Source organism: Polypterus senegalus, chromosome 8, assembly GCF_016835505.1.
Source record: "Polypterus senegalus isolate Bchr_013 chromosome 8, ASM1683550v1, whole genome shotgun sequence".
Classification (NCBI taxonomy): Eukaryota; Metazoa; Chordata; class Cladistia; order Polypteriformes; family Polypteridae; genus Polypterus; species Polypterus senegalus.
In genome coordinates, this window is record NC_053161.1 from 70,060,046 (window position 1) to 70,072,711 (window position 12,666).

Sequence of the window (12,666 nt, forward strand, 5' to 3'; positions counted from 1 at the left end):
TCATTCTTACGTGCTAAATACCATTCTTGTATAATAGATTTCTCCTTCCCATGAATATCATCCAAATTATTTGTGAACTTGAGCAGATTAGTAATTGTCAGTTTTTCATTTGTTTCCCTTCATTTTTTTTCTAAATATTCTATTGAACCAGATATTGTGCATGGCTCACTTTACAGTATGAAACCAAGTTTCTTCAGAAAGAGATCAGTGGCACATGGAATAAATTACCAAGTAGTATGGAAGAGAGAACTTCGAATCTCAACTCAGTGTTATTATGGGCAAATTAAGTGAATCAGATTGCTGGACTGAAGGCCTGTTCTCACCAAAATTGGCCTAATGTTCTAAAATTTGAAGTCTTTCTCTAGTGCAATCCATTTGACAATCGGTGACTTCTTTTTCCTTGTCTAATTGATCTTAATGTTTAAGCAGTTGTTCCTCAGCCAAATTTAAAACAGGAGTTAGTTGAACTGAGAAGCCACAGACACAGTGGACCCTCTGTATTGAAATTGAAAACCATTGAGTTAGCTGGAGAACTGGTGGTTTCTTTATTATTTACATCTCATTGTTATTTAGTAGCAAGTTAGGAAAACCAAAAGCAATCAAAAACAGTGAATGCAGTTGTTTAAAGCTAAAAAAAAAAGCAAATAAGAGTTTAGGAATCTTAACAAGGGAGTCAGTGAAACTGAAGCACAAAAACACTGCTTAAACTATATTTGATACAGCATTTGAATTAAGAAATTGGAGTGGAACAAACTTCTGCTGCTACTGCAGCCTGCCAGGGCCTCATTTGAGAGCACTGGACAATAGTATATGTGTATACTGTGCCATATACTACTAGTAGCACTGCAGTGTGCACCTTATTAAAAGAATTACAGTGAAGTGGAATGGTGCCAGTAGCAAGCACAGGTGCCTGGAGATGTGGAAGTGGTGAAGGAAATGTACATACTATTTTTCTCTGTTCATTAACAAAGTTCTCATTTGTTATTGTTCATTAACTCGGTTGGATCATTATGAATCTTCACCACATGCCACCACACGTGAGTACCAAGAGTAAGGAGGGGAGATAGAGTGCTTCAAGGTGGTCTAGTGTGAACAGCAGTCTGGGATCTATAAATAAATACAGTGCATAACTATACAACTCAGATACATGAGTCTCTGAACAATTTAGAAGTCAACTTTGTTCTGATAAGATGACTGTCACATTGTGGACCACTTGACTTGTGCTTGTTTGATGACAGACCGACACTGGACTAAGCTTGAGAACCACTAAAACAGGTTACACTCCAAGTTTATTAACATAAATCAAGCCATTCATAAACCATCACCAGACAGCCACCACTCAGTGCAGCCTTGTATGTTTTAATTCATCTGTTGTGGATGGAAAGATGCATATTGTATATGAATTTGATGCTCTTCACAAAATCACCAGCAGCACTGGGGCAACCGGGAAGGGAAGCTCATTAAGCCCTGCAATTGAGTTATAAATATTTTTAGCACAATTTTCCATCTCAAGTCAATTTAACTTATGTGATTCAATGGTTGGTACAATGGCCCATTTAACAGTTTTAGGTGTGCTAGTGGACGTGTTATTCTTGTTCCTCATTACAGCAAGTGTTGCAGTAAATGGTTGTTCAATGAAGGTGGCCATTTTGTGACTGACAGGTTTTGTAAAGGTGAGAAAGAGAGGTTACAAAAAATAAATAAAAAGCACAACAGTAGTTGGAATCAGAGATTTTCTGTGATAGTGACAGTAATTAATGTTAACCAATTGCCAATTTTACCAATCTTCCAGCCACTCAGACATGAAACAGTAAGCTGTCTGGCAGAAAGAATGAAAATTATAAAACATGAGAAGGAATTGGCTGTTCTGTACTAATTCTTACCATCTAAAAGAGGAAAATACAAATTATATATACACAAATAATACAAATATATATACAAATTACACCCACTATAAAACTCACTATACTTTTTAATCACCCAAAAAACTATCAGCTTTGAGAAGTTATGACTTTAACAAAATACAGCACATATTAATGGGTACCTGTTCTGTTAAAAGTGGCCTCATTTGATCTTCCCATTCTTTAATTCTGACGGACAAAGCTGTCTCCTGTGCATACTTTTGAGAGTTGGCAATAAACAATTCCTAAACAAAATAACACAGAATCAGTACTCAAAACCAAATATTCACATTTATAGTTTTCAATGATTAAAGCAAGTAATGTTTAGAACAATTTGCTTTAATGTGAATTGTGAAATGTTTAGTTTTATGTTCTACTTATGCATCTATCTTCAGTTATATGTAAAATAAAACAAGATAAAGGAATTTTATTCATACCACATTTCTCTGTACCAGATCTTCATAACTAAGCCTTTCTTCTCTTATTTCTGAAATAAATAAATAATGTTATGTATTTAAATTTTTCATATATACTGCTAACCTAATATTTATTACATATGATTAAAGAAAATACCGTCTGATAATATTTCTTGCTCATGAACTATGCTCATAGGATCATTTGCATCTTCATCTTCATGATTGGAAAATGAATCTTATAAACAAGAGGAAAGTTTAAGTCAATAAAGTTTGTGTATCATTAATTTCTTTTTTATATTAAACATAAACCTCATGAAATACATTTTTTTCCATTTTACAAAGATAAACTATCAGAAAAAAACTTTACCTTCTTCAACATCAGGATAATCACCATGACGTAATGCTTCAATATCATTCTCATGTTCATTGTCAAAATTATTCTCCACACCACCATTCTCATTTGAAAATAAAATTCCCTAGAAATATAAATACACTTTACTGAAATTAAGCTTAAAAGACAATCATTTTTAAAAAAAAAGATCAAGAAAGATAAAACATACCATTCTCTTTTTTCCCTTGAACCTCTCTTTCATATGCTTCCAGTATAAAATTTCCATATCTATAAAATATAAATTTAAAAAATTGTGCCACTGTTTGAATTTTTATTGATGTGCATGTGAATATGAACTTTGTCACAGTTATATGCCATTAATAAAATATGTAGCATCTGCACACTTAAAACCTAAAGCCCACCCAAGATATACACTTGTACTAGTTAGTAGTTCAAACTAACTCCTGACTGGTCTCCCACCTCATAAGAAACAAATTCTCAGCCTAACCTAGGAGGCTGATTACATCAGTTTGTGCATGCGGAGCATATGCAATTTGCCAATGCATTATTTGTAAATCAGTTTTTAAGCATCACCACCCATTTGCCACATGTAACCAAACTCTCATTATGGTCCTCCATGAAATACCTTGCATTTTCTCTGATCATTTCAATAACAACAATAAAAAAAAAAGATAACACACAAACAGGCTATGTCTGAAAGTGATATGCGAATAAAAGATGATGATCTGAAGAGGTCTAAATATTACACAGTGATGTTAGACAATGCTGATTAAGGACACTAAAATTTTCCATTCAATTTCATATATTCAAAATATAACACACATTAAAAAAAATTGTCATGAATGAGGCAGGCCTGCCCATGCTGAATTCAGAAAAGTAAGTTGATGGACAATGACAAAAAAGTCATAATGTAACCACAAATTAAAAGCCTTCTGACACAAAGTGGTGTGTATTATCTTTAAAGTTTCCCCAAGTGATGCATTTTCCCTATTTTTTCAATAATCACATAACTATAAAAACATTTTTTTTGCATCTTATGTTTGCTTGATGTTTGTCTCCTTTTGCTGTCTTCATACAAAACACCAGTGCTATGCATCATTGCAGTGAAGAAATCTGACAAAATTCTACAACAGAAACATCACTGAAATATTCCCTGCAGGAATTACCATCCATTGGCTTCAGCAAATCCATAAGAATCTCCTTTCACTGGCAGGAGGCAATTCAACACAGATTTGTTCTCCAAAGCGTCACTATGCCTTCCCTGGCTTCACCGTGTTATATTTCAAACTACTTTTCCTCTTACTTCTAAATTATAAGCTCTTCTCAACATGCCCCTGAAAGTGAAGGAGTGTATGAAATGCTGATAATGAGTTTAAGAATTGCTAACTAGATACAATTTTACTGAATCAGTGATGAATAATTTAGAATATATCAGAAGAACACTGCATCTACCAACAGGTCTCAAAAATTCCTTATGAACAAAACATGAAAGAAAAAAAAAACCCCTGTCAGTTTCAAAGGGTATAACAGAGATGATGCCTTGAATGAAGGGGATAAAATTAAACATTTCTGATAAACCAAGTAAACCACTATATAAAATCTCATTTGAACACTTAAGTATTAAATACACTGCATGTTCATTTTTATAGCACTAGTTCTGCAGATTGAGACTGATATTTCCTGAAACATGCCACTGTTTAAAGATCATGTTCCACGAGTACATGTGTTAAAGACTATTAGCATACTATTTTCATAAAGTTTTTACTGCATTTTTTGGGTGAGGTGGAGGTTTTTTTTTATTGTAGTTTATAACTGCAAATTTAAAATTGTTTTTGAGATACATGGGATTGTGTTTCTAACTGAACAGACTTACATTTCTTTAGTTTTGTTTCACTAAAATGTATGTTCCTTTTGTAATGCACGTGTTTGCAAAAAATACATTTTTTATTGCACTTTTACAGGATGTGATACTGTTTTTAATTAACCCTAAAAAATACATCATGTGATGCTCTGCTCCCAGGGTCTTTTAACATTACCTCTTTTTTTATTTTTATACAACTTGCCATGCTAGCCAGCTTCTTCAGCAAACAAGCAAAGCAGACTTAGTCACAAATATGAAAGACCGCTTTTTCTCACTGAATAGATATGTGCATTTCTAACTGATGATTGAAGCTATGCAATTAAAATAGGCCATAGGCCATTCCTAGAAGAGAACGTACAAATATGATAAGTTAGTTTCTAAAGCAACCAAAACAGGCTGATCCTAGGTGTGTATGTGCAAATATGGATACATTTGATGCAAAGTTGAATAAAAGCTGTGGTCTCCCGAAACAGCATCCACAAAAACACAAAGATCAGTTGAGTGTTGAAAATGTTTTTTCCCCTTCATTTTTTACAGTTCATAATATAATATACTTCAAACATATTTGATATTCAGATATTAATTTGACAGACTTGTCACACAAAATTATTTAATTACAATGTGTCCATAAAAGGGTCATGTGAAAAATGCTATTTCCTATGAGGGCGAACAAAGTATATCAAAATCCTAAATAAACAAATTCATATAAAATAAACAAGGAGGGTATCAGCCTTTTTCCTAACTGTACATAATGTATTATATACTATTAGTGAAGATGCATATTGCATTAATAATAATAAAACACTTAGGGCAAATATACATGGATCTAAACAGAAAGAAAAGTTCTTTCACTTCAGACATGCAATTCACCTATAATACTGCTCAGTCTTCATATTCAGAGTAAAAGAAAACATTCACAAAAGTGCATATTTGCAAACCTTCATAATTTTACAGTCAGGAAAACACTTTTTCATGGCACTTCACACCGATAGCACAATATGCAAAAGGATCAGTATACTGTAGATGTGTATTTAATTTTCTATAAACAAATTCAATTATAACACAATGTTACATCAGGCAGAAATATTATTAAAGAAGAAATAATGTTTTTTCCCCCACACAAGAGGAGTATTATATACACATTACATTATATATAAAAATGTTATAATAATAAGCAGTATATAAAAAATGTTTCATAGACTGGCTAAGAGAAGTACTAATCACTCATGAGTCCTCCTCTTTGTTTGCCCCCACTATAATGTATTGTGTGGCCACCAGTGAGCCCCAAACCCCAACACAAACACACAAATACAGTCCTGGGGTCAAATAAAGGGTTGCTTATTATACAAAAATACCTCTGTATAAGCACAAGCAAAAAACATAGGTTTTCTCTCCTTCCAATACCTTTCTTTTCACCACCGCACTGCCCTCCTCCAGTTAAATGTTGCTTTTCTTTCACCAGCTCCAACTTGCCTGGACAAAGAACTGTGGTCCCTTTTACTGAGGACCTAGGAGTACTTCCAGGTCACATGGAAGTCCCACATAATAGGGAGTACCTCTCCCTGCAGCACCCTCTTACCCCAGTAACACTGTGCTGTCGGACTAAAACTCCGGCATTCTCTGCAGGTTTCCAAATGGGTGCCGATATTGAGGGAATAAACACCCATCCACCCAACCCACCACAGACAGTCCTTCTCTATGCTCTTCTTCTATCCCAGCCAGGGAAGGTGCTACACATGTACCTGGTTGGGCCACCTGTCCATTTGCTTGGGGCTTCCTGTCTGGGTAAGGAATCATCCCCCTCGATGGACTGGAATGTCCGTCTATCTACTTGGCTTGGTTAAGTCACCTTTTGCTCTACCGGTCAGGATGCCTGTCCATCCAGTTGTGGCATCCCATCCAGTTAAGAAACCTTCCCCTCTCCAGGTAGGGATGCCCATCCATCCCATGTGGCATTCAAAGTACAGTACTGTATATATTGCCAAATATCATACTGAAACAGATATTCTATGATGAACACGCACACAGACAACGCAAATAACACATTTGCTGATTAGCTGTTGATCCCCTTTTAATTGCATCTAATAACTAGGCTCTAGGTGATTAAGAAAACCGATGTAACTAAAGAGTGTATATATACACGTGCTAAAGTAAAAGAAGCAACTGAGGAGGAGGGAATCTGAAAACAACTGTGTACTATTAACAGTAATGCTGACATATAATTAAAAAATGGAAACCTGCAACCAGTGTCACCAAACCAGGTTTGAAACCCTCAAAGTGAAATATTCAAGTACATACCTGCAAAAGTAGGTCCATTCTTCTTGTTTTTTCTAATATCAGATACTTCACAAACTGCCAGCAACAGGAAAAAAAAAAGTTTCAAAAGGCAACAATGGCTTTTAACATTTTACATTATTTCAAGGTGTACTTAAAATTACCATCTGGGAAAACAAACACAGCATATCATTGGCATTATAGTGGAACAGTTATTACAACTGTAATCCCATGGGGTTCTGGAGTTCTCATTTTGACTCCTGGTCTATCCATTGTGAGTGTGGTATTTGTACATTCATCCTAGTCCCTGTGATTTAGTCCCAGATGCTCGATCTTCTTCCTATGTACATATTAAGTGCAATGACAAATAAGACTAAGCCCAATGTGAGTGTGTTTTCACAGTCAAGAAAAGACCTATTAGTGTATGAGATTGTTTGGATTTTTTGATCAAGTAGTGATCAAGCAGTTTCCAAAAACCTACAGACAAGCAATCTTAGGTAATAAAGTTGCAAATGAGGAAAATGTTCATCTCCTGATTTTATACTGAATTAAGATAAATATCTTCATTATTCAGGTTATTCTTCAGTGAGAAAATATAAGTTTTTGAATTTGCTTAACAGTCATTTCTTATACATAGGTGTACCACTTAGCAACCGACAAGTTTTCTTTAGGAATTATGACATACCAAATTCATTAAGTTTCTGGACTAATAATAACAAAAGTGAAATTAAAAAAGCTGACTGACCCATTACAACACTAAGCAATACACTTCAATATAAAACTGACACATACTAGTTTGTAGAAAAAGACACATCAGTTTAATAAAATGCAGTGGCTAAACAAAACAAAAACTCACTACAAACTGAAGTGTCTGATATTAATATTGTTAATAAAACAACAATTCATTTGCATCCTTCCGATGCATTTCACTCAAGATTGATGCTTGTCACTTTTCCTCGCACTGTAGTATCTTACCTGGTTGCATTCTAAAAATGTAGGAACATTTGAAGTTCATCTATCTATACATATTAAAAGATAAGTTCAATATTTTTCAAGTCAAAATTATGTCTTCATAATCTTGGTATATATTAGCTTGCCACATAAACTTGTGTTCTAAATTGAAAAAACAACCACCCCACTCTTGTGGTTTATAATGGTGATTAAAGGTACTAGAGTTCCATTGTAAAGAAAACCATTAAAATTTAGCAAACAAGTCCACTTTGAAGAACAAATATCTTCAGTTTAAAAAAAAAAAAAAAAGGTTCTGTTTTTCAGAGGCAACAATAAAAGGACAATAAAGCATTTTATCACAGATTCTTGTTTGTATTTTCTCATGGTAAGGATGCATTTCTTGTTCATTTGACCAAACCCAATGCCGACCCACCCCCCCATTATATTCTGTGTTATTTTACATAGCCTACTAAGTGAGACACTCGTTGAGTAACAGCCTAGTTACACATAATAAATAAATGTGAACTGAACTGATAATATTGCATTATTTTTAATAAAAGCCTTAGACTTTTGAAAGAGTCAAGCACCTGTACAAAGCACTCCCTTTGGCATGTTGTGTATAGGCACATTAAAAAAATACTCAGAAAAATAAAAAAGTAGAGTGTAAGTTAAAGAAGATTGACATACTACAAACTAATTATCGAATTTTAGGTGAACTGATGGTTTTTAAGTGGCTGTGTGTGTGTGTGTGTGTGTGTGAATGTACGCCCTGTGATGGACTGGTGCTTCGTCCAGGGATTGTTTCTGCCTTCTGCTCTTTGACTGCTGGGATAGGCTCCAGCTGCTCTGGGACCCTGCCCTGGATAAGCAGGTTAGGAAGATGGATGGACAGATGGATGCATACCTATAACATCTGTTCAATTCTTGTCGTTCCAAAATGTATACACTCTCTAACTGAAGCATATGCATGATTTATCACTCTAGTGCAAACAGGCTATCTTTTTGAAATAACCAAATAAGCTTTGGTATAGTGAAAGAATTATAAGTGTGCCTTTTTCAGTTAATACTTTCTAGTTGTCTGTAGAACAGATACAGCAATTCACATCTGGGAAACAACATTCTATGTAAATAACAACTTTCTGAGGTAAATCCACACCCCTAGGGCTGACAGGACGCTGTGGAGGAAGACTAATGGGATAGATGATGAGGTGAAATTGACTAACTGTCTCCATTTTAAATGGCAAATTCTCCCAACACTAGTTTACTTTTTTCATTTTCACCTTCTTAAAACAACATGAATGCCATGTTTTGCAATAGGTGTGTAACCTCAAGACGTGGATCAATACTCAGTAACATTTTTAGGTCAAAAAATGAATGCATCTGGTTAGTTTTAAGGCTTTTCTTTTCAACAGGACCCTATTACCTCTCATTTCTATTACAAAAGGGTGGGTTAGTTATTTTTCTTTAATTTATAAGATATTTTTCATTTTCGAGCACAATTTCACATTGGAAAACTATTATACACAATGATTATGAATAAATAACTGACTTGAAAAACACCCAACTTATTTAACTATGGATTAAGAACTTTCAAGCAATCAAAAAGCACCTGGTACTAAACTGTTACAAGGCCATAGAAATATATTTAAAAACATATAATGAAAGATTAAACTGTTGGGGGGTAGGGGTTCTTTTTGTCTTGATTGAAGTGAGCCTTATAAGTTATTACCCAATTCACTTATTATTATTTCTCTTGTTTATGTGTATTTTGAAGGAGAACAGCTTTGTAGCACAGTGGTTAACATTCCTGGATTTAAATCCCAAGGTCAGCCCAAGACCTTGTAGAGCCTGTATGTTCTCCCTATGTCTGTCTAGGTGTTTCTCCAAGAATGCAGGAGTTCAATTTTACATTAATAAAACAACTAGTTTTTCGCACTGTTCATAGCTGTTGAGACTGCACAATCAAATCAATCATCATGAACAACAGGGTGGTATTAGGGTGTTCTGTCTGACATATAAGCAGACTGTGTACTATAACGTGGGCATGTATGCTTAGGTCTACAAGGATGTCAGTCTCTGGGGGACAAGGCAACACCCCTTTACATCACTGATATACAATGAAAATTACTGGGAATAGTCGAGACATTCAGCCTGCTTTTATGAAACTAGCAGGCAGTCCTTTGTTTCCTTTTCTATCCACTGTTCCAATGAATTCCTGCCTGTTTTTGTATATTTTGGTGGTTTGTTTTTGCTCTATCTGGTTAACTCTGATAGACTTTGAAAATGAATTTGCAAAAAAGAGATTACATTTTCATTGTATACTTTTAACTTTCATTTCCTTTTTTGTAGAAAATACTTCCTCATAGTCTGGTCACCAGCTCAATCTTGTTTTTTTTTGGTAACCATTGGGTTTGTTTGTCGTAACAGTGTTGCAAAGCCTGTCTGAAACTCTTAGGACGGCTGATGTTTGTGGGCATGCCTGAAGATTTGCAGGACAGGACTGCAAATTCATTTACTGCTAGTACATGAAGCATCCAGCGTTACAGAGGGGTCTATAAAATCAAGGGGGTCTGGAAAGCGAGAACCTGCTTTAGCAAGGAATAACCAATTGCATTTGCCAAAATCATTATAATCTCATTTCCAGTTCTGGCCCAGAGATTCCTCCTCTTCCTGCTTTTTTTAACTATATAACCGCTATATTTCCTAACCTGTTTAGTTCTGTTGTACACCCTTGTCTTTAAAGACCTTTGCATCAACCTTGTTCTTACAATCAACAGCCAATTCTCAATTATACGGGAGGCTGCCCCAAACCTCTTACTGTGTCAAGGCTTGATTATTACCACAGCTGTTATAATATAAAGATTCCAAAATACTAATTTCCATTAAAATACAAGTCTGTCTAAGAGCTGGCATGCACTTGCTGTTTAAGACTCGTTATGCTGGGAAAAAATGTTCATTAAATGGTTCTCACATGTCCCAGAAAAAAACTTTCTGAAGTCTTGAAATTTGGTTGGTGCTTTCCTTTTTCTCTTGCCTCCTGCAGTTTCTTCAATGTTTTTAGGTATAGTAAAATACTTTCCTGGTAAAAATAGAAAATAGATATAGGTAGGTATAGGTGTCAGTTAATGGAAATACAAAGCAAAACATTATGCAGATTAACTGCTAGAAATTCTAAAGTATTGAAACTAATTTTGTCAAAATCATTTATTTTGCACCTACCATTTCTAAACGGTTTATCTTCAGAAGAAGTGAAAGGATCAAGACTTTTCCAGGGATCTATAACTTCCTACAATAAAGTAAAAACATTAATTTTTAACATTTAACATTTTTTTACTGCCTTGATATTACCTTAAAATATACAGTTTCATTAAAGGGTTACTTTTTAAAATTTCTGTAAGAATATAAACTCTGTAGAACATCCCACAGCTGAAATACCACAAAACAAAGAATGCAAAAACAACGAAATGAACATCATATGAACCTTCTGTGACAAAAATTCTATAGCTAATATACTTAATTACAAAGTAAAACCTCATTATAGTTCATCATCACACTATATATATCTGAATCATTAATCTAATTTAAAACTATTAATGAATGATTTTAATTTTCCACATCAAAATAATTGATTCTGATATTTCAGCTAAAACAGATTGCAAGATCTTTTTAATGCAATTTTTGAATGAAAAACATTTACACAAATGAATTATGCCATACATTTATTTCATCATCAATTCAGATTTGTATACTATTTGGTAATTTATTACATCTATACAAATGCTTAAATCAATGTAAACTGATTTTTTAATCAAGTTAGTGAATTTAACAGCATAAAACATGCACAGCTTGTGCTGTATTTTTAATATATTTATAAATGGTACAGTTTATTTTACATTAATGGTGTTTTAAGATTTCAACCAACAATAACAATAAAATATTTACTACAGAAAAAGATATCAAGCAGTATTTTTATAATTTGGCAAATACCTGTACTTTTTCTATCTTTTCTTTGTTTAGCACAAGAGGCTGCTCTCGCAGCAAGTACCTGTCACGAGTAGTCTGCACCTACAATAGCAAATAAAAACATTAATATTTCTAAACAGGGAAACATTGACTAGGCATATAGAAAGGTCTTAATGACAAAATTTCGCCCTTTAGGAGAGGATATACCTTTTGAGTTTCAATATGCTCTTGTGGAGATGTATCCATGTTCATTTCAACATCTTGTGCAAGTGGTAGGAAAGACCTGTCCACAGCTGTATCATTCAGACCATTATCATTACCTGAAAGTACAATAAATGACCATGAAGTACAGCTATTAAAACCATTAATTATTTTTTCCTTTGAAATATACAAATATTAATTGTAGTACTGTACACTTTTAGAACAGATGACCCAAGCCTGTCCCACATTTCTGATCAGTCACGAACAAAATCCAGATCACTTGTTATAAGAAACTTACCACTGGCAGCTGAAAGATCAAGAACGGGCAAGGGGCAGTCATGGCTGCTAGAATCAATGTGTGGGTTTGCAACCTCTTCCATTGGAACAGCATTCAACACTGAAAATATAAAATATTGGAAATAAATGTATCTTGACGGTTCAAAGATATGCAGAAACATTTAATCTTATTTCAGGAAAAAATACACAATAGGGAGACATCTTCTTCTTCTTCTTTCGGCTGTTCCTGTTAGGGGTTGCCACAGCAGATCATCTTCTTCCATATCTTTCTGTCCTCTGTATCTTGTTCTGTTACACCCATCACCTGCATGTCCTCACTCACCACATCCATAAACCTTCGCTTAGGCCTTCCTCTTTTCCGGCAGCTCTATCCTTATCATCCTTCTCTCAATATACCCCGCATCTCTCCTCTGCACATGTCCAAACCAATGCAATCTCGCCTCTCCGACT

General features: G+C 34.5%; 1 protein-coding gene across 1 annotated transcript in view; it reads right to left on the reverse strand.

Annotated features, from left to right (window-relative positions):
* ncaph2 (non-SMC condensin II complex, subunit H2) overlaps positions 1-12,666 on the reverse strand; it is a 36,700-nt gene that overhangs the window by 3,129 nt on the left and 20,905 nt on the right. The window contains exons 9-19 of the mRNA XM_039761229.1: positions 12,218-12,316; positions 11,926-12,038; positions 11,743-11,820; positions 10,975-11,041; positions 10,727-10,834; positions 6,829-6,882; positions 2,878-2,936; positions 2,685-2,793; positions 2,475-2,552; positions 2,339-2,388; positions 2,045-2,146 (exon numbers count right to left, since the gene is read on the reverse strand). Coding sequence (XP_039617163.1) covers positions 2,045-2,146; positions 2,339-2,388; positions 2,475-2,552; positions 2,685-2,793; positions 2,878-2,936; positions 6,829-6,882; positions 10,727-10,834; positions 10,975-11,041; positions 11,743-11,820; positions 11,926-12,038; positions 12,218-12,316 — 917 coding nt within the window. The remainder of the gene's footprint in view (positions 1-2,044; positions 2,147-2,338; positions 2,389-2,474; positions 2,553-2,684; positions 2,794-2,877; positions 2,937-6,828; positions 6,883-10,726; positions 10,835-10,974; positions 11,042-11,742; positions 11,821-11,925; positions 12,039-12,217; positions 12,317-12,666) is intronic.